We start from the raw sequence: 22300 nt of genomic DNA on the forward strand, positions 1-22300 counted from the left end.
GAATTCTTGGTTGTTTTATATAATTCATAAATAATCAGTATCGCTAATGAAGCTATACTAATTGCTACAGTTTAACTTCATTTTGCTAAATTGCCCTAGGAATGAGCGTTTTCATGTTGTGATGGTGATGAATGTGTATTTTGCACTTGATTTGATCACATAGTGATAGTAAGGTAGCTCTGCAAGGTCTCTCATATAGGAAAAATCAGTCATCAGCAACTTTTTGCAAACCATGAAATGGATTAGCTTCTTTGTGATTCTATTAAAAGTGAACTCACACAGCTAAAAGTAATACCGTTCAGCAAGTTGCTAGACTTTAAACTAATTATAGTTCTTTGGCTCCAAGCTGTGAGTTTGAAGTTAAGATTTTTGTAGAAAATTATTCAATATGCTGCCTACTAAAAAAATAGTGTATGTGTAAAGCTGTAAGCTGATTGCAGTTGTGAAAATCATATAATAAAAACTGGAATACTTTGTAAGACTTAACTTTCAACTACAACCTTAAAAAACCCTGTGTATGAAGTCCTGAAAAAAAGTGGCACGTACTGTTGCACTCATGAAAGAGACAAATCTTTCCATATGAAATTTTATAAGGGTTGATAAGCTTTAGCTAAGTTCTCTATAGTTTAGTAATACTTTCTGGGTTTATTTTCCTCTTCTTTAAAATTTTTTCCAGCCTTCTAACTTTTGTCAAAAAATGGAGCACAAGGTTCTAACACAACACTAAATGAATCTTGAAATATTTTGAATATTAATTTTCTCTTCTGATTTGTAAAGTCAAAATATATGCACAAATTCTACAAAACTTAATTTTAAATTTAACCATCTGAGTCAAACTTCTTTAGTCTGCACTTCAAGATGTATGTCTATTATTTACAAACGTATGATTCTTGCAAGAAGGAAAAACATCTAACACATAGGACTGTGTTCTGTGATTTTTTTTTTCATTTGTCATCTCTAAATTGCTATTTTCCTACAGAAATCTTTAAATAATTGTCATATATACCCTGTGTGTCTGTAATACAATTAATTAATAAAATTAATTTCTGAACTTACCTTTAGTGGCATCCATACCTCCTACAGCATAAAGCGCACCCACTGTAGATTTTCTAGGCTTAGTTCGAGGACTCTGCATCATGGACCGTCTTTCTGGTAGAAGATGGTACTTCATAGCCTCCATAAGAAGTTTCTGACACTCTAGGTCGTCTGCAAACATTGGACTATTTTCTAGATCGGCTAGTAACTAAGAAATGAAAAGTGAATATCTTTTTTTATATATATAAATCATTAAAATTGTATATACTTTAATAATTAAAGTATTTGTAGCTACAAACACTCATTTTAAATTCACCTCTCACTCAATCTTTGCTGGAAACTCTGCTTTAATGCAAGCAAAACAATATTAAGGAGGAAAAAAACTCATTAAGTATGATGTCTGATTTATTTTTTCCAAAAACTTTCTTTTAAGCTTTAGAAAAGGTTAAAATTGCAAATGTAGTACTGTACCCTCTGAATGCAAAACTACTTTTGCTGTGAGTATAAGCAAATCTATATAGTACTGGACACCTCTGTGAATATTAGAATATGTTAAATATATTTAAAATTAAATGCATATGCTATTTTGATACTTAATCCAAAGTTGACTATTTGCTGCTTCAGTCATGGAGATCCATAAAGTAACTGTAGTGTCCGGACAGCCTTGATATTCCTATAAGCTTTTCTTAAGAGATATCTAGATTCTTCTATGACATAGATAAAGCTGTCATCTTACTATAAAATAGTATGTTGCCTCTGAAACTTGTTCAATGAAGTGACTCTTTCAGTCTTGAGGGACAAGTAATGTTAATGCTCAGAATAGTCAGCAATTATCTGGACCTTTTTCTTTTTGTCTACTTTTTAGTAATAAAGAAATCATTATTGCGCTTTATCTGTCCTGCAGTTTGGTAAAGCTAAATGTCTTTGCATGGTATCTAAGTTGCTGTGTTATTAGAGGAAAACTACTACCGTTGCTACCCAACAGAGAAATACTGTACTTTTGTAATATCATTTGACTGATGCTTTTATAGAGATAATTCTGAGCCTAGTAATTACACTGGCATTGTGGGATTTTTTTTCATCTGTGGTTACAAATAATAAACATATCTACTATACAGTTAAGGAAAAAAAAAAAACCACACCAAAAACCCCAGTGAAAACCAGAACCTTTCCACAGAATTGTTTTCTCTGTCTAAATGATGCTTGAGGCAAGCATTTCAGGTGGTAGTCAAGTTCCCTGTTAGCCCTTCACATTCATACCTGGGGTGGAAGCAGAGGCAGTCTAATATAAGAAAGAAGCATTCCTAGGTCTCGTTGCCGGTTTTGCAAATCATGCCTCACCCACATCATTAATGCCTGGAATATGGCTTCTTCATCTGGAACATTGATGTCATCACTGGACAAGAGCTTTGCAATTTCATTAGCAGGGAGCAAAAGAAATTCCTGGTTTTTTATTACTTCTATGAAGTGTTCCTAAACAGAAAAAAAATATTTCAATGCACTGATGATTTTCACACCTTGAAATAACATTTTCTTAGATAATGTAGGCTTTGCACATATTTCATTCCTGTTCTATAGTATAGGGAAATGCAATATATATTCTAAAGATCACTGAATCTCCTTCTACCATTCAAGGGAGATTTTAGTTGCTGTTTGCTGCCTTTCTCTTGCAGAACTCGAGAATAATGCTCATCTTCACACTACCATGCTTACAGATGTGTTTGTCAGGCCTCTTGTCAGTATGTCCTGTCTTAGGGATTTGCCACTGGCAGTTTTGTCCATCAATGTGATCTTAACATTACAGCTTAATAGAAGCAAAATTTGAAGAATATGTACCTTAAGAATGCCAAGTGGGCTTTCAAATAAACTGTGTAACTTCTGTGCAGTCAGATTACTAAATTTTAAGCAAATTGCATTGAAACCTTCCAATCCTTCTGCAACGAGGTGTGCCAGGTGTTGACTGTATGTCTCTGCTTTTAGTAGCAGAAAATACAGCAAGGAAAATTAAACTTTTCTAACAGTACTTTTAGAAAATTGGAAAACTCCAAACAAAGGGGTCTCAGTCTTTATTGCTATGATAAAACTTACCAGCTCCAGAAATGGCCACAAATATTAAAACCCTAGATCTTTCAAAGAATTATTTTTCATAAAAATAATATATTGTAGAGTCAAGTTACAACAATATTAGAATTGATATTAAAATATATTAAGTATGCTTGCTTATGCTAATTCCAAAGGAAAAAAGAAATTTTGTTAAGGGAGATCAGTTTTTTTATGTTACTTGCCAAAAAATGCATGTAGAATTCATGTCTGCTTTTGAAATATTAAGTTCCATTTACGTACCTGGAAGTAATATATCTTATTTGGGAACCAGATTGAAATAGGTCAGATGAAGAAGTTTTAGTAACAGATATTTGTATTATTTGTTTTCAGTGGTTTCTTAGCTTTCTGAAACTCTTTTCAAGAGTACCAAGGATGGAAATATAGAAGTATTGGTGATTGAAGGAGCTGTTAACTTTGCTCTGTTATGCATATCCTGCTTTAATATTTTGTGACATTCAGAGAATAGGAACAGGAAGGCCAGACCACATTTAGTTACAAATATAGCACAAGATGTTTGTCAGAACAAGCTCTATCTGCACAAAAAGATACCAGGCAGGAAACTGTTAATACTTTGCATCAATGGCTAAAGTAATTGAAGGGGAAGGTCTCCATTGTATCTGGTTTTATTGAATGGATGTGGTGTTTCTAGGTGATTGTCTTCTGAAGATGTTTAAATACTACTAGTTCATTTGAATGGTCTCTATATTTACAGTACAACTTTAGAGTCTTTCCCCTAAGGTGCACATTTTCAAGTGGTTGAGGTTGGCATGAAGCAAAAGAGAGCATTTTATTTATCCTCTTCCACAACACTTGTGTGCATGCATTGTTATGATCCCTTATTCTCCAAAGTTTACTTAATATTACTTCAAGGGTTTAAAAGAAAATTTTCTTTTTAGGTTATTTCAAAGAGGTGCAAGTTTCCTTTTCTGTCTCTAGATTGGCAGTAGCTGCAAACTTGGTAGGTGGTTTTATGACATGCAAGGTCCTCTTTCATGGCAGCATCCTCAATCTGTGTTGCACGCAAGATACAGGAGGTGGAAATGCTCCCAGTTGTTTTCAGGAAGACATAGTGTAACGCCTATATGCACGGTACTGCTGAGTCTCATAGATTCATCATGATCCTTCACATCAGACAGTGTCCTTAAAGACTCAACTGTCATTTCTGTGACACACACAGTTTTTAAAAATAGTAAAAGTCTAACTCCTGGGGAAGACTGGAGGATTGAAATGATTAAAAACATCGAAACAAAAAAGGCTCTCTTATTGTCTGACATCATAAAACCATATGTCTAACCATATGATTTTTAGTTCAATTTTGCAGCAACCTGGACCATGAATTTTAATTTCTTAAAGTTGATGCCTGTGTGCTAGGGCTGGTGGGAGAAAAGAAGCAACAGCAGAGGGGGGAAGTTCCTGATCTTGGCTGAGTATAAAATGGTGTGGAGCAGCAAGGACAAGGCCATTATACACAGGCTGAGTGAACCTCTATTTTAAATGCCCTTTTTCAAACTAGATTGCTGCTAAATCAACCATTCATTAGTATGATAGAAGGAGCACAACCAGTGCCCTCAATCTGCACGTGCCACTGTCATTTATTTCAGCATGTGGAAGTGTACAATCTCTTGCTGGAATGCTCTCAGCATTATGAAGCCTCTAAACTGGTTTTGACATACTACACTAATATTTCAAGCATAAAGCTGCCATGTCTCTCCTAACAAGTAGTTCTTTTTATACCTATTTAGCTGTAGCAGTTGCTATTCTTTTTGTGTTTAAAGTTGCTATAGCATATCTTGTTGCCCTGAATTTTTATCCGTTGATTTGGTTTCACAGCAAGCTATCTTGTTTCTCCGTTTCCCACACTCTGAATATTCATTTCTTGCTTTGAGCCAGAGAAGGATTATGCTTCAGTCAGTGATGTGCTTCTTTTTAGCATTCCAAATCTTTCCAATACATTCTTTATATTGGCTCTTTTTATGTGTGTCTCACCTTAAAATCAGCTTTAGAATTTTCTTGGTGTTGAAGCAAAAGCATAAGAATGGGCCATTGCTGTTTGCCTCTTGACATTAGCCATTTTAAGGCCCTATTACATTTTTTGGAAGAAATATGTACCAATCATACTGCAGCTCTAAGTTCAATAAGTATGTCCTTCTACAAGGCAAAACTCTGAAATAGGAAACAAGAGAACTGAACATTTGTTTTTCTGAGCATGATTTTCTTTCCTTCCAATACTTCTGTAACAGTCATAGTTCTTAAATTTCCCTTTGGAGAATGAGCTGGGCACAGATGTCCCTGCGTCAGGGACTTTACAGAACTGACCCTGCCAGCATAGGAAGAGCAGAGCCACTGCATCAGTCGGGGAGAGAGCAGCAGCCCTGAGCCCTGCTCAGCTGGCTCTGCTTCACCAAAGCCCATATGTTCTCCAGGAGAGTGTTCACACTTGCTGCTAACATTACAATTGCAAAGCAGTTAGATTGTTCAGCTTACCATAGTGTATGTGTGTGCCACCTTCAGGAGCTCTGTGCAGCCCTGAGCATCTCCGAAAGAGCGAATCCCCAGGCAATTGGAAGGGTGGAGCTGCTTCATGAGGAAGTTGCAGCATACCTCAATAACCTGGGATAGCTGGAGAAGACAAGCTGCAGCTAGCAAACTTTCTATAGTGTCTTCCTTTAACTCTAGAATACCTGTGCAGTTTGCATATAGGGAGAAAAACAGAGGTTTTCAGTCATTTTCTTTATATTTTTATTATTTGAAAGCTTCCCATTCCCCAATTTTTCTCCTCTTCCTAAAAATTTTGAATAGAAATGTCCTCTGATTCACAAATTAATTTTCCTTTCTTGCTGAAGGATTCTTTAAACATATGTTTTAACAGGCTTAAAGGATTTGGTGGATTTTGAATAGAATGATTGGAACATTTTTATTGGAGCTTTAACAGTATTAGATCTGATTTTGCCTGAAAAAAAGTAAAATAGAAAGGTGTGATAAGAGAAGAACCTTTCCTAAAATTCATATAATAATTCATGAAAATATATATTATAAGTTTATATTACACACAAGAGCTTCAGTATCAAAAGCTAGGAAATGCCAGCAGTGTGTGCAGGAAACCTGATTTCTTCCATCATCAACTTTTTATTTAAATTTTTAATGAAATTATTCATGAGGATTTTGTTATGTTCATAGATAGACTGGAAGGTGTTAATTTAATAAGATCTTCCATTCTTGTTGCTTAGTGGAAGGTTCGATTCCCTAGTTGATACACAGCACTAAAATCCTACTCTGAAAATAGAACTGTGGGGTTTTTTATATGTTTTTCCATTTATCATTGCAACATGCAGTTGCCTCAGAAACATTGATTTCTTTTCCAGCTTCTTCTGTGAAAAGATGATACACACCATCTCCGTTTAACACATGGAGAAGGGTGGTGTTGAGAGGTTACAGTCAAAATTATCTTCAGAGCAGAACTGTAAGAGGTTTCTTGTCCAAAGTTCACTTCTGATTTATTTCAGTAGAATATGTAAACAATTCTGAAAGTTATAGCTCTTATCTCTGAATGTCACGTTTCTATTTCATTACCTAAGAAAAAAGTAGCACTCGGTTTAGAGGCTTGTTTATTAGGAAAATTGTTTTCCATAGCAGTCTTACCGTAGCACAATCCCATCTCTTCCTGATGTCCCTTACTTTGTAACTTAAATAATACCTTCAACTTCTGCAAGAAATGAGGAAGGGCTGGCAGGGTGCAGAATAGAGAAATGTTTGGGTTTGCTTTTTACTATACAACTCAGAATAGTTACTGAATGTATATAGCAAAATTGGTACATGTCCTTGTAAATAGATTGCAATACAATGCCTTAAAGCAAAGAGGGAAGCCTGATTTCACAAGCAGACTTACACTATTTCATAGTCTGGTGTTTGCTTTTGTAGCCTTACGGATGTTCTTTCATGTGGTTTTGTACTAAGTAAACTGAAAGAGATGAAATTTATTCAAGTGGGATGATTTTGAGATACACATGGATAATAAGCAGCCCACCACCCAGGTTCTTTGCACTTGTACTAATCTATTTCCTGGGGTTATGTATGCTAATTCAGTGCCACAATATCACTGCATTGTAGATACAGCATTCCCTCTGCAAGGAACTGAAAGAAGTAATGCCTCAACCATTCATCGACACAGAAAACCTTAAGGACAAGCTGTGGCCTTTGGATTAGTCTAAGGAATGTCCTGCAAGGAAGCGGGAGTGTATGGAAGGCTGCACCCCCCACTCCTTTGCAGTTGCATTGACAAACTCCTTAGATAAGCTTCAGAGGGGGAGACATGGACTAAAGCAGGTGTTTCCCCGCAAGCACAAGTAACATGAAGCCCAATACTTTGTGTCTCTGTCCTGAATACTTGCCTTGCTAATGACTTCACACCTTTGCCACTGAAGTGGTAACAAGAACTGATAAGAGGGGATCACCTCTGGGATGACAGATAAGAAGCATGAAGTCAGCAAAAATCTCTGGGAACAGAGGAAAAGCCAAAGCTGGGCCACCAACTCAACTGGAACCCCTGCTCCACCTTTTTCCTCATCTCTTATGGAAACGGATTTGTGGAATACCTGCCCCTCCTTGTCTAGTATGCTAATCAGCTAATAAGATGAACTTAAAAGGGGATAGAAACTTTGCTCTATGTGCACCCATCATTGAAGCTAGATCCGTGTGCACCCACCACTCAAGATCACCAGACCTGAGACAACACTGGATCCAGGGGTAGTGATCTGGATTTCTTTGACTCTCTCCTTTCTTTTTCTTTCCTTTCCTTTCTTTTTCTTTCCTTTCCTTTCCTTTCTTTTCTTTCTTATAGATTTATAAGAGACCACATTGCTTATTATCCTTTTCCAAGTTTAAATTGTTCTCTACTGCAAGTAAAACATTTTAACCGGTCATTTGGTGTTGTTTCACCTTAATTTAACTAGAGGGGATCACAGAACCATTGCAATTCTCTGGGTTTCCAGTCCGGGTTGTGACACCCTCTCACCCCCTGTATTTATCCCCTTGTTTGTACCCACAAATGGGGTCTATTTTCTGTATAGAAATTTACATTTCCCATCTGGGTCACAGATTGTTTAACCTTCTTGAGATTTCTCTCGTAATGCAACAGTCCAGATTTATGAAGTGCCTGATGTAGCAAGTGAAGAAGTCTATTTTTAACATTTATGCTATTGCCGATATCATGAATATAATGGGGTCTTTGTTTTCCTTTGATTTTTTTTTCTTAGTATTTCAAGCCCTTTTAAAGTACTACAAAACTATTGATATATAACTGTGATACGTCTTTCAACCTCCCCATCTCAGTATTGAAATTGTGTTATTTCATTCAAAAGCAAACAAGCAATGTCTTGTGTGGGACATAGATGACAAGGATCTAGTGAATGTTATTGATAATAGCTGAGGGGATGGATCAGTTCACGAGCAAATGTTCATAAATTCAGAAGGTTGTTATTCTGGTCAGTTAAGTGTTGTTACCTCCTGGGGGAGTACTTTTCTCCTTTTGAGATTTGGGCATTTTTTTGTCACAGAACTGCACAGCTTGGTAGGGGAAAAAGGGTTTCCCTTTCACCTTTCTGGCTAGAGTAGCTGTCATCTGCATCAGGAGGCTTGCCAAATACGAGAACGTGCAGACTTCCAGAATCTACATAAGTTTGAACAATCTGGATGTTTCTAATTGTAATATATATTAACATAGTGGTCGTGTTCTACAGCATTTTTCCCTGTTCACTATAGACCAGACGAAAGGGATTTCACAGTTCTCTGACTTGGTCTTTCTAGCTATTTGGTTCAACCATTCTGGATTCAGCAATACAGGGGTAAATGTTGAAAATGGGAGAAAATAAATAAGGGAAAAAATATATATACAGCATTCTGGTATTAAAATATTTAATTTCATTGAGATGAAACCTCTATAATTTTTCAAGAGAACATAAATAAACCTTTTTCAGAATGTGATTGCACTTTCTCATGGTAAAAGTTGCTCTACTCATGGGTGTGAACATATTCGTGTTCTCCTCTGATTATTCCTACTCAAGAGCCTTGAGTGAGCCAAATAACTGCCACCCAGGCAGACCATTTCTGTAGCTACCCATGACAGGAAAGTTCATAGTACACTCTTCTGTGTCACTACTTGAGGTGGGCAACAGGCAAAATATGTTCTTCTCTCATTAGAATTCCTGAAATAATTTGTATCTAGTTAGAGACAGACATCAATATGAATTTATATGTTAACTTTTCTGCACACCTTCTAGAATAACACTATATAAACCAGTAACATTTATTCATCCTCTCTAGACAAAGGTTTACATCGTGTATGCATGATTTATGCATGTATTCATGTACTAGTATGAAATGGAAGAAGTGACAGTTATAGATGCATTAAATAGATTTTTATCTTCCTTTATAACAATGATGTGGGTAATGGAGGAAGAATTACCTGTGTAGGCATAGCGCACCAAAGCTTTCAGTGCATCAGGGTCTACTCCCTCCATTTTGATCTCCTCTTGTTTTGCTTCACGCACATCATTAGTAAACATTGCAGCAAAATAATCAGACACTGCACTGAGAACCAACCTTGAAATGAAAGCATTTTAGGAGCACTGCACATTACTTCATAATCTCAACAGCAAGCATGAAATTCAGTATTGTTATGTAATAAATTGTGTGTGCAATAGAAACATTATCTTTAGCATAGGATTCAAATCTTATAGCAGTGAGCAATAAAGTTAAAAGGGTAATTAGTAATCTAATTTTCTCCCATAGTGCTTGTTTGGGCAGATTTTCTTTACTGATCTTGCTATAGCTTGACAGCAGCAAGAAGGGGAGATGGACAATATCAGTGTTTCATATTTGAATTTCATTCTATTTGAAATAATGAATATGAAACGTTGATCACATCATTTTATTCTGTTGTTAGTTGATGTCCCAATTATAGTACCCATTCATTCATAACTAAACAGGTAGGCATAAATTGACCTAGCATTAGAAATTTCTGGCTTTGAAGCCATGTAAACAATATGGGCAAATGTACCTGTGAGCTGGAATCTTTTGGTCTCCAACTATAAGTAGGACATCACACAGTTGCTTCTGCTGCAGATAATTTTCCATTTTGCGGAAAGTTTGCTCTGCATGGTTTGTAGATTGGAAATACTCATCTGAGCCATTGGTGTTCATTCCAAGCAGTGAGCTGCTGGTTGTTGACAGCCTGCAAGGGAAAGAGGCAGTGTGATGAGCGTAGCAGCATAAATGCTGATTACATTCTTCATATAATTTTTGTTTAAATGGCAGTACAGAAATCGCAGAATCATAGAATGATTTGGATTGGAAGGGACCTTAAAGACCATCTAGTTCCAACCCCCTGCCCTGGGCAGGGACACCTTCCACCAGACCAGGTTGCCCAAAGCCCCGTCCAACCTGGCCTTGAACCCTTCCAGGGAGGGGGCAGCCACAGCTTCTCTGGGCAACCTGTGCCAGGGCCTCACCACCCTCACAGGGAAGAATTTCTTCCTTATATCTAATCTAAGTCTGCCCTCTGACAGTTTAAAGCCATTACCCCTCGTCCTATCCCTACACCCCTGATAAAGTGTCCCTTCCCACCTTTTCTGTAGCCCCTTATAAGGTCTCCCCAGAGCCTGGAAAGGCAGAACACCCCCAACTCTCTCAGTCTGTCCTCACAGGGGAGGTGCTCCAGCCCCGTGATCATTTTTGTGGCCTCCTCTGGGCCCACTCGAGCAGGTCCATGTCTTTAATGTTTAAAATTACAAAGCTCTTATGATCCTCATCTTGCAATGCCTTCTTCCATTTTTTTCTGTTTTGTATCTGCAGGTTTTCATTTATAAGGCTGCACGTAAACTGCAGTTTACTACAGTTAACTGTAGTAAGTGGTTCTACTGAGTTTTCTGCTGAGTTTTTTCTGAGTTTTGTGTCAATGATGCACTGTTTGCACAGCATTGATGTGATAAATGCAGCCTCTTGATCGTTCACAAAGAGTATACAGTAAAAAAACCCCACTATTTCCCTGCAATACTAACAACTAAAATATCTAGTGGTGTGAAATTTTGGATATTACATGTTTTTAGGTCTTATTTCTGTTTCTCTTCATATTTTGTTCATTAGATTACATTACTAAATAAGAATGAATCAGAAGACAATTTGACAAGGACCATATAATTCTAGATAAATTACCAAACTAAAAGCTGATGAAATCAGTACATTATATAGGCTTTAGAATCTGAATGCAAATAATAAAGACAAACTAATTTCTCTGCCTTTTCATGGAAACATACATTATAAATATATTCCTCCCACTCCAGAATTCTGTTAGCTGTCCCACTTATAAATACCCATACTGGTTTTTTAAGATGTAATTCCTTACTGCCTTTTAATATGGGTTATGTTGCAGATTGAAACATCTTTTTGATATTTTCTTCGATTTTTTTTTTTAATATTCATTTGTTTTTAGTAAAATAGTAATGCATTTGTTGATATACATGTATATCCTATATCTTAAAAATGCTGCAATCTTCAACACTGTTATAGGTAAATTTTTTTTAGAAAAACATTTTATTAGTTTAATGTATTATTAAAATGTAAAGCACCTGTTTTTTAAATTTCCAAGCCCAACTAGCAAATAATGGCAGCTAGTTGACTAAATTTACTGGTTGTCATTGATACTGTTAATGCATATTCAAAAATTATTAGGAGATATAAAATCTCTTCATGAAATTAATGTATTAAATTCAGCAGAATATTGAATTACATTCACAATTTAACATCTAGTTCAGAAAATATAAAAATAAAAATGGGTAAATCAGGTTGAATCAGTAATATTATCAGAAAATAGACATGTTAGATCATACATTTTCAAAGACTGTACCTCATTAAATAGCTAATCAGAATTTAAGAGAAATAATTAGAAATCAAATTATAATGTAGTATTGAACAGGGACACAGCAGATTTTTCCATCCCCTCCGCAATACAGGAAAGTTACTGTACATCAGAGTTTTTCAGAATGGCATAGAACAAAATCACAGTTACTATGGGTGTTCTGTGTCTGGGTTTTTCTAGGCATATCCGAAAACCTATCAACATGAAGTTTTCTGGATTTCTGTACTGCATTCATAGACGTCCCAGAGCCCCTTTGGAATATGGCATCTTTTGGGCACTGGTATGTCAAAAGCCTTCAGTTCCCCAGTGTATTTGCTGCCTTTCAGATGCACCAGAGTTCAATGTATTCACTCAGGCCTGGCCCTGCCAGACTCACTGGCTATGTAAGATCATTTATGGGCTGCAGAGACACATTATTTCTGGTGTACCTGAGGTCTGGCAGCCCTGAGGTGTGTGTATGCGTCACCTGAGAACCAGCAGATCTGCTGCAGCTGAAATCCTCAGATGTGCTGCGCATGTTGACAGTATGTGCACGTATGTTTCTGTCTGAGCAATCTCAGATTAAACTACTAATTGCAAACTCATTAATATATACCAAATCAGTGCAATAAACTTTCTAGCTTTCTTTTGAAGCTCTTTATTACAATTTCAAATGCATTTTCTTATCTTCTTTTTTAAAGAAAAAAGGGCAAATCAAATTCACCTATAATGTGTATCCTTTGTAGTTTACAGCTTACAAAAATTGATTTGTCTCAGTGAGTTTAATGACTATACTTTCTTATTTGTTTTCCTTCAATGCCTTATTGAAAATGAAGAAGCTGCAAAATTGGATTATATGCTCATTAGTTTTGCATCAGCTACTCGATGCCAAATTCATAACATTCATATTTTGCTATTTATCTCTTAAGCTTTCTTTAATATTTTTCAGAAAATTGTTTTTTTCAAAATATCTTTTGTTCAGATTCATTATATCCACTCTAAGTATTGCATTTAAGTATGTATTACATTGCACTTATCCTTGATGTTTGCAGAAATGAACCAAAATAATATTCAACCATCCCTATTGCAAATGCACAGTACTAGTTTATTGAAATAAATAATTTCCCATAGTGTGTATATATCTGTGGGTAGAGCAATCATTTTTAAGCTGCAAATGTTTAGAAAAGGAGTTAAAGTCTAAAAATTTCCTTCAGTCCTGGGTAATTTTTTCACACATTTTGTAGAGTGACCTTTAGCTACAGCAGACATACCACTAACATAATTAATTATTTCAAAGACAAAGGTCTTCCGAGACTGAAAAATACTGGAAGAAAAAAAAGCGTTCCATTAACTTTGTTAATATTATAATTGCTGGTTTATCTTCAGCAGCTGATTCAAAATAGTAGCTATATTATAATATGGAAAGGAAAAATTAAATTCAAATATAAATATTTATATATTTTCCTTAGCGTATGACTGTCACTGCAGAGAATTCAGATATTGACCTTCAGAATACAGTACTGGGGATCAGCGAACTAAAGAAGACAGAGATTAAACTATTTTAAAGAAAGAAGTCAGTAACAATATCCTTGAGTCTGATGTCTTTATACTGAATTGTAATAAGGGATGCTGTGGACTGTAATACAAAGAGAGGCAAGCTAGCTGCAAATGTGCTAATATGAATATGTCTACCTGTCATATCTTGTTCCGTGTGGTACAGGCTAATGTGTTGTGAACATTAAGAGAACTCAAGGTTCATATGAACCTACGTAGAAAGGAAGCATGGAAGATGAATAAATATTTGTTTTCTATAGAATGTGTAAAAGTTTGGACAAACAAAATGTGAATATTGAGTAATAAAAGTTTCCAAAAGTGCATTAGCCCTGTGATGAGTGAGGACTTAGTTTTCCACTCAGTCAGGAGGGGAAATTATCAACAAAGTGTTCTAAAGAATGAGAAACCCAAACTGCTTAATGTCATCTTTGCATTAGCGTTCACTAGGATGCTGAATTGTGTTAACACCGTTAGCATTAGTAATAATGGCTTAAGAATGTGGATTAGCCTAGAGAGAGAAGGAGTAAATCTATATTTAAATGCTTCCAAAGTAGCTGAACTCTTATGAATTTCATCTTAGAGAGCCAAGTCAAGTAATTTCAGTTTTTCTGTAAGGATTTCTGAAGGATGGTGAAATTATGGTACCATTTGTAAAAAAAAAAACCATGAAATTTTGAAACAGACAATATAAACAGAAAACTTGAAGAAATAATCAAAAAGCATTAAGTGTCTAGATGATAACAAGGAGGTAAATACCAGCCGCATGGCTGTTCAGAACAAATCATGTCATAACAATTTTTTTTTTTTTGAACAAGAAAACAAAGCTTACTGGCAGAAAAACATTGTCAGAAGTCATCTTGACTTTTGGATGACTTCTGACAACATTTCACGTGACATATCAAGCTAGGATGGCGTGTTTTAAGTGTAATAAATATATTACACTTACACGTAGAGCTACGCTTGAAATTTATCAGGGATTCACTTTCAAAGGCAGATGATGTTCTGAAGCCATTCCAGGCAAATTTTGCTTCTGATGTATTTTTATTACAGACAAGCATATGATAGAAACAGGGTTTAATTGTTGCATCAATATATGATAGTGAGTCACAAACTTTTGGGGAACAGAATATGAATTCACAGAGCTACCTGTGCCCTTGTCCTTATTGAATGGTAGGCAAATTTTTACTTTTCAAAGATCTGCTCACATTTGCATGTGAGTAATTACCTGAATGAAACACAGGGTAAGAAGTGTCAGCTGAGGTAACAGCTAGATTACACTGGACCCCAAACAAGCTGTGACTCAAAAATGGTGTTGTGGAGGTAAAATTTCATCTTTTCTTTGGTCAGGAGAATTGATGTGATCGGTTTTGTGATTCATTCCAGACCTACAATTTTTTAAAGTTTTGATTTATGTTAAAATTATTTTCTGTCTTCATAAAGTACTCTTCATTAATCAGCACAGTACTCTTCATTAATCAGTACATAAAGGATAAATGCAATTTTTCTCATTCTTTAAATAGAACATGATAAAACATAAATCCCATTTATTTATTTGCCATGTCCTTATTAAAATTCAGTATGTTCTTAAAGTGCCTCATTCAGTGTGCCTACGGCCAAAACCCAGAAAGTAAACATGATGATAAGGAAGCTTAGAAGCATAATATTGCATGAAAACCAGGTGACAAAATGCAGGATTTTAATTTTATTTTTCTTGATAATGCTATTATTTATATTTTTATGGTGACCACTTCTCTTTTGGATATTTGTTGAATGTACCTATTTAACCTGCTATGATATTTGTGAAATTCAGTTTAATCAAGTAACAATTCAGTTATCAACATCACTTACAGATTTTGATTTTGGATCACCATACCTCTGCACTGCAAATCCTACCAACCATCAGCAGAGAAGTGGATACCAGTTAGAGACATCAGACATCCAAACAACTTTATCATAGCTGAAAGCACCAATGTGACCAGCTCTGTGGTGCACTCTGTGCTTTAGAGGTGACAAGGCATGAGATAAAACTGCAACGTCATCAGTTCAGATTGTTTGTGCAGCAATATTTACAGTGCAACTCATCATCTTTTTTTCTCTCATTTGTTTCTGCTTATTCAAGAAAACTGCAGTCAGCCCCCACGTAGGCAGACTCTCTCCCATGCAGCTGTTTGAGCTCTGACCCTCTGCCTGTTGGGCGATGTCATGGGGTTGCAGGCTGAGAGATGCTGTTTTCCTACATAAAATTGTAGGACCATAGCATCTGTTAGAGATAAACCACACCAGTTGGCTGAGAACTAAGAAAAATATTTCCGTTAGGAAGCCATTTTGAACACAGATAAACTAATGATAAAGTTGATGCACCTGTACTAACTGCTTGCTGATATAATTATACTGCATCAGTAACTGTCCCAACCTGTTTCTTAAAATTTCTACTGCAATTGTTTCTTTTATTATTTATTCTTTATAAATATAACAGAAAAAGATTGTGTTGAAGTTTTTAGAGTATGGGTAAAAAACTTTGATCCAAAAGAGTATGGAAGATTGTACTTTATGTTGATGACTGCTGAGGTAGTAACATTAACATGAGGTAGTAACAATGACAGAAAATGATGTAGCAAATTAGGAAATAAGCAATGGAAATGTATAATTATTTAAGTTAAAGGAGAGACTGCTGACTTCTAACCTATCTAAATTGAAAGTTCATACTGACAATTCCTTTAGATCTTGGAGCTCTTGAAACTGCCTGTTTTTAATAATTTTTTATTGCTAGTATTAACATAAACCTGTCACTTTTCTCAGTTGGCATTAGTTAAAATAACTTTTCCCTTTTGGGATTACAAGTATAAGCATGCATATCATTAAACACAGGAGCTTCAGCATACCACTGAAAGTACTGTAGCTGTTTTAAGTTTTATTCTTCCCCCCAGACATGATAATATATACAGATGAATGCCATTATGTTTCATATCAGGATGAATTTGGGTTATGATATTTTGAATTCTTCTATGAGTAGAAAACACGTATTTGGTTGGGGTAATTCCACTGGAAAACAGAGGCTGCAACACAACTGCAGAGCCCCTGAGCACTGTACAGCCTTTTATACTTTATGTCACCTGCGGCCACATCATGATTTCATTTTAGAAAGAGGGGTAGATCCCAACACTCTCTACAATAAGCTGTTTTCCTTTGGAAATTCTATATTTATTTTTTTTAACAGAGGAGGTTAATTATAAAATTATTTTCCAGGCTCACTGCAGTGCAGATTGTTCTTATTAGCACGTGTACTTTCTCAGTTATTGATATTTTGCTACTAGGAAGAAAGTTTGTTGAAAGGTTCATGCATTCCTTTACTGGCATCTTGTGCCTACAGCAGAGTTTTATGCTCGCAATTTGCTTTGTACAGATAAATTAAAAAATGGGATATTCCTATGTACATAGAAAGTAGTTTCAGTAATTTCTTACTGTGTAAGAGCACAGTAAGATCTGGTCTGGATCTTCTTTGGTTGCACTATAGTGCAACTTTGTGAATCGTTTAACTGCTGAAGACAAACATTTTAAAATTTCATTGTTACATAAATGCCAATTCAAAAGTCACCATCTATGGGATTTTGTTCCTGAGTTTTGTGGCTCAGTTTTGAAAATTGCTCAGCAATTTATTGTAGACCCATTCAGAAATTTCAAGAGATGTTAAAATTAGGAATCAACCCGCCTCCACTTCTCTTAAGTCAGAATGATAGGTTGGGAAAGGCCGTGAGGCAAGTCCTATTGGCCTCTGTGGCTTTGCAGGCAGTGGCCCACAGTGGCTTCCCAGAAGGACTCAGGGTGGTAGTGCAGCTCCTCTGGGAGTAAAATCCACAGCTCCGAGATAGATGCCTAAAGTGCAATATTCATAGGCTGGACAAAGTGAGCTGGTTTAAATTGTTGAATTTGCCAAAAGGACTATAGGAGCAAAAATCAGCAGATCTTTCTTCTGATATTTGATGGCCCTTGGATTACACAGTATAACTAGGGACTTTATCACAGTGACCCGCCAGTGTTAGAATTTGTAATATAGTAGAAGTTTTCAACTTAAGTAATGACTATCTTCCTGATTCCAACTAATTTGAATATGAAACTACTATAAACATTATAATGGCATGACTTAGGGACACTTATTTCCATAGCATGAGATAGATACTTTCTTAAAAATTGGAGCTCTAATCAGTCTGGAGAGCACACTGCCTGTACTTCCCATGAGTGCTTTATTATAATAGATATATGTCTATATTCAGTGATGAAGTGAGTGTCTCAGACAAATCATTTAAATTGGACCTGACTGGATAAATCTTAAATCACCATTCAAGAACATTATTCTCCAGGAGAATTAACACTGTATTCATTTACATTATCTAAGAGAGAATAATAACTAAGTGAAACATTTCAGATAAAAAGATAGGAAGAAGTATGTATATTACCATCTTAAAATTAACCTTTGTTCTGATGATTCCAAGGGTAGTGGGGGCTACTTATCTCAAATACCTATGTGACCTTTTTATCAAATCATAAACAATGCTTGATTTCACTTTTTACTCTTTGTTTGCATGTATATAAAAGCTATCACCTTACTAGTCACAGATAAAAAGTTTTAAAGTAGATATTTTGAGATTACAAGTAACTGCTGAAAACTAATTTAGAATTAATCAGATGTAAAGTCTGCATGTCATTCCTTTACAACTGCTTTGATAACTACACAAGGTTAAACAGATGCCATATAGGGATAAGGAAATTACAAAAACTGAGTTACAAAAATTGAATCTTGCTCCGTAACTATGGTTCATCAGTGATAAAATCAATTTCCATATGCTGACATCAATAGATTTTTTTGAACTAACTTAAAAGTTTGATTAGAAAATACTAGGGTAAATGCTTGATGTTGAAAGCAGCAACTTCATAGAAACTGAAGACATTAGCCATTGTGTTGTTTATACCAGTGAAGATTAGGACCTGTAGTTATTATTTACTATAGCAAGCAAAAGCCTATCCTTTTCTCTGAACCAGCGTGCTTAACCGTTAATGCGCTGATTCAACCATTTCCTGCAGAAGAAGGAAATATTTCCCTGCATGGTAGTATTTTATGTCTGGTATGGTATAATTCATTTTTAAACAAAACTATATTTTAATTAACATTCATTTTTCCTCAAACAAACAAGAAAATCAACACTAAGTCATAGTGTTGTCATAGTCATCAAGACATGATATAATGTACACTATGAGTAATACTTCATTGTCTTGATTGACACAGACTCCAACAGTACAAGAAGCATTCTGCAGCTGTCACTGCAATGCACGATCTAATCTAACGTTTATGTTACATGATTTTGTTGGAGGGAAATTAAAAGTCATAAAAGAGAGATTCAGTGAGGCTATTTCTTGCTCAGCTTTCTTGTAGCTAGTGATAATATTGTTAGATAATTTAGTAGCATCTTTCTAAAGAACAAAAAACAATGTGACCAGAAGGCATGATATAGCACTATCTCAAGCTGTCAAAATGTACAAAATGAAAAATAATAACTAAATGCTGGACATGAGTTTGGGGCATTTTTGTATAGAGGACATACAAAACAAAATACAAGCCAATGGCAAAAAAATTTGCTTTAAGCCAAGCATGACTATACACAGATGAATCTAATTAAGTCCATGATTCTTACTTCATTAAGTACCTTTCAGAAAGACTCCTGATGGGAGAGATTGTGGGGAAGACCTGTTTTATGCTATCCCCTTTTGCTGTTGGCAAAAGTGGAACAAAAGGGAGCTTGAGAGATACAAGTGTAAAAAAAAAAAAGTGAATGTGTGGTGGTTCCCTCTCCAGTTAACAGAATTTTCAAACCTAAAAGACCTCAGCAACAGTTTATAGATAAAAAAGTAACACATGAAAAAGTTAGGAGTCTAGAAATTAGAGATTTCACATTTCAGCTATGTTCAAAGTTATTTTAAATTATGGTTATGATTGAAAGCTACTTATTAGAAAAGGTAAAAATTTGTTGTTTTTACCATCAATGGATTTACGAAATGTCCCAGCAGTAGCCATTAAAAGTGAAAAACGGCCTTTTCACTTAATGGCTTGACATATGGGGAACGACAAAGGATGTTTTAGGAACTGTAGAGACTTAGAAAGCAACTTGTGAAAATTCAAAGATGAGGTATCAACCCGATGTATTGTGCAAAATATATACAGAAATAATTGCAGATTCCAGGTGAAGAATAAAAGCTCAGTAGCTTGCTAGTGAACATATCAGAGCTTTATTGCTCCACTGAACAGGCCAAACTGTCCCAGTCCTGACTTTGTTCTTCTACTAATTGTGTTAAGTTCAGGTTCAAATTCACTGTAACACTAAGTGAAAAAGTATAAGGAAACTTTAAACAGCTAACTAGTAATTGAGCTACATACTGAATGAGGAAGTAAGAGGCACATATGAGCTTTACTGCTGTGTGGCATCCCATGGGAGCTTCATGCTGAGCAACTTATTGGCGTATCGTAACACCAAGCCCCTTTAAATTTCTTTTATAGATTAATTTGGTATCCTTTAAGTGAATGAAAAAAACAAATTAAGACAAAAAATTAGACCTGACTTACAACCTTGTTCCTTTCTGTGCTTTTTTCACCTTCACTGTTTTATGATTGAACAGTCTGGCACCTGCATGATCACAACACTGTAACTTCCCAGGAAGCTGTCTTACACTGCTTGTAAATCCACTATGACAAGATATATCAAGAGACTGAGTTGGCTGTACTGCTGGATGATTTTACTAGGTCAAGCATCTCAAACAGAAAGATCAAAAGTTCATCCTAAGCCACTGCACTAGCACATAGAAAGGGCAGGGGCCATGGAGGGAGGGTCAGGAATGGCATAGGAGGGAATTTCTGGCTTTACATGTAGTTTTCTCTAAACTGAATGACCAGCTGGATAGACTGGAAGCAATCTTCTGTGAGACAGTCATGAAAATCATGACTCAGAACAAGCATTTTAATCTTTAAATGCTGTTTACAAAGTATTGTTCTAAAAGATGTTTACATATGTTTGGTTTAAAACTCTTGATATAATCATAGTTCAGTGTTTACAAATATTTTTAATTACACTTCATGACAGAGAACAGAAGCACAAAATTCACCAGTGTGTTGGATGAAATAGGGAAATTTCTGCAGAAAGCTGTAGTTGTGATGTCCAAAATAACTAATGGTTTTTATTACCGCAATTAAATTACTTTGCAGCAAGAATCAATTTCTGCCTCTTTCCTACCTAGCCTAAACCTGTTTTGGTAGTGCTAAGACTCTACAAGTCTCTAACCCGGTATCTTTTTCTTTTTCTTACATTACCTCTGATATGTAAATAACAGTATGGTTCACAGATAGGCAATACTGGCTAGTTTTGGTTCTACAGTTATTAATGTTTGGTTAGATCAATGTATATCCATTACAAACATAATTTCAAACTGTAGAACACCATATGTTTTGTTCAGAGTATATTTTTATTGTCGTCTTTATCAGCTAGTTTCTTTTTGGTTTATTGACTAAAGTCAAGTGCCTTTAATAGCACATTATGGGGTGCCTTCAACAGCACATCCATAGATGGACTTAATTTTTAGCTTCTAAAAAATGTTTTCTAAACATTTTCTGTTGGTTTTTTAAATTTTGTTGAGGAGGGTTCAAACTACAAATCATTGTTAAATTGTAAGTAAAACTTCAAGGCCTTAGAAGTTTAGTACTCAAAATACTGGTTCCTGGTGTACCATATAGTCCAATAATTAAACTCTCAAGAGCTGCTTCCTGAGTTTGCAGCATACTCATAAGAGTAGTTTTACACCTATTATGTGACTGCATGTACACATGTCCCCAAAATGTGATTCTGCATGTATTTACAGGTCCATCCTGCACAGGGCTTATAATTCATATGGCTGAATTCATGAATTGTTTCACTGCAATTTTGAAGTACCTTGCTTGGATAGACAGTGAGAACACACTCTCTTTGTAGTGGGATCCAAGAGTGCACCAAGCATGGATAATGGTGTACAGTAATAATATGCCATGCCCCCAATTATAAACAAGGTCTTTTAAAACTGAGAGACTGAAATATTGCAAAGTTTGAAAACTTAATTATTTTTCAATAATTCAAATCCTATGTTTTCAAAATTTATGGAGCTGTTGCTCTCTGAAAAAGGAAGGAACAGGCAGCACACGTTTTCATGCTCAGCAGCACGCTTAGGGTCTGAGCCCTCCTGTCCTCTCAACTGCGAGGCAGGCGTGTCCGAGCATGGCAGCATGCAACTGCCGATCAGGCTGTCACCTACCTGGGTGCTGAAGAGCTAAAGGGAGAATGAAGAACACTGCGGCTACATAAAGCCTGTGTGGAGCAGGTTATATGATATGTTTTGGCAGGTCACACATGCCCTAGGGTCAAAAGGGTGGGCCAGAAATGTCATCAGAGCTGGTCTTTCTCCTTGCATTTTCACTATGTATATGGCAAAGGCAAACGTTTTGCTCTAAATAGATGAAACACATGAACCCAAATGGATCAAAATGGATCAAAACTGAAGGCAATGTTTGAACAAATAGCTTCAGTCTGGAAACAGAGGGTTTTAATTACAAAGCTTTTGATTTATCACTGTGGTCATGGCAGAAATGGAAAGAACTAACTTCCACCAAAGACATGGAACATGACTAAGATAAAATTACAGAGATAT

At 35.8% G+C, this 22300-nt stretch overlaps 1 protein-coding gene across 5 annotated transcripts in view; it reads right to left on the reverse strand.

Annotated features, from left to right (window-relative positions):
* Positions 1–22300, reverse strand: part of KLHL4 (kelch like family member 4) — a 100061-nt gene that overhangs the window by 12334 nt on the left and 65427 nt on the right. For all 5 annotated transcript variants that reach the window (XR_012624544.1, XM_074834786.1, XM_074834788.1 and 2 more), the window contains exons 2-6: positions 10193–10366; positions 9599–9735; positions 5623–5819; positions 2296–2508; positions 1057–1243 (exon numbers count right to left, since the gene is read on the reverse strand). Coding sequence is in view for 4 of the 5 variants with exons in the window: in XM_074834786.1 (XP_074690887.1) it covers positions 1057–1243; positions 2296–2508; positions 5623–5819; positions 9599–9735; positions 10193–10366 (908 nt within the window). In the remaining variant the exon portion in view is untranslated. The remainder of the gene's footprint in view (positions 1–1056; positions 1244–2295; positions 2509–5622; positions 5820–9598; positions 9736–10192; positions 10367–22300) is intronic.

This window comes from Strix aluco, chromosome 10, assembly GCF_031877795.1.
Source record: "Strix aluco isolate bStrAlu1 chromosome 10, bStrAlu1.hap1, whole genome shotgun sequence".
Taxonomy (NCBI): domain Eukaryota; kingdom Metazoa; phylum Chordata; class Aves; order Strigiformes; family Strigidae; genus Strix; species Strix aluco.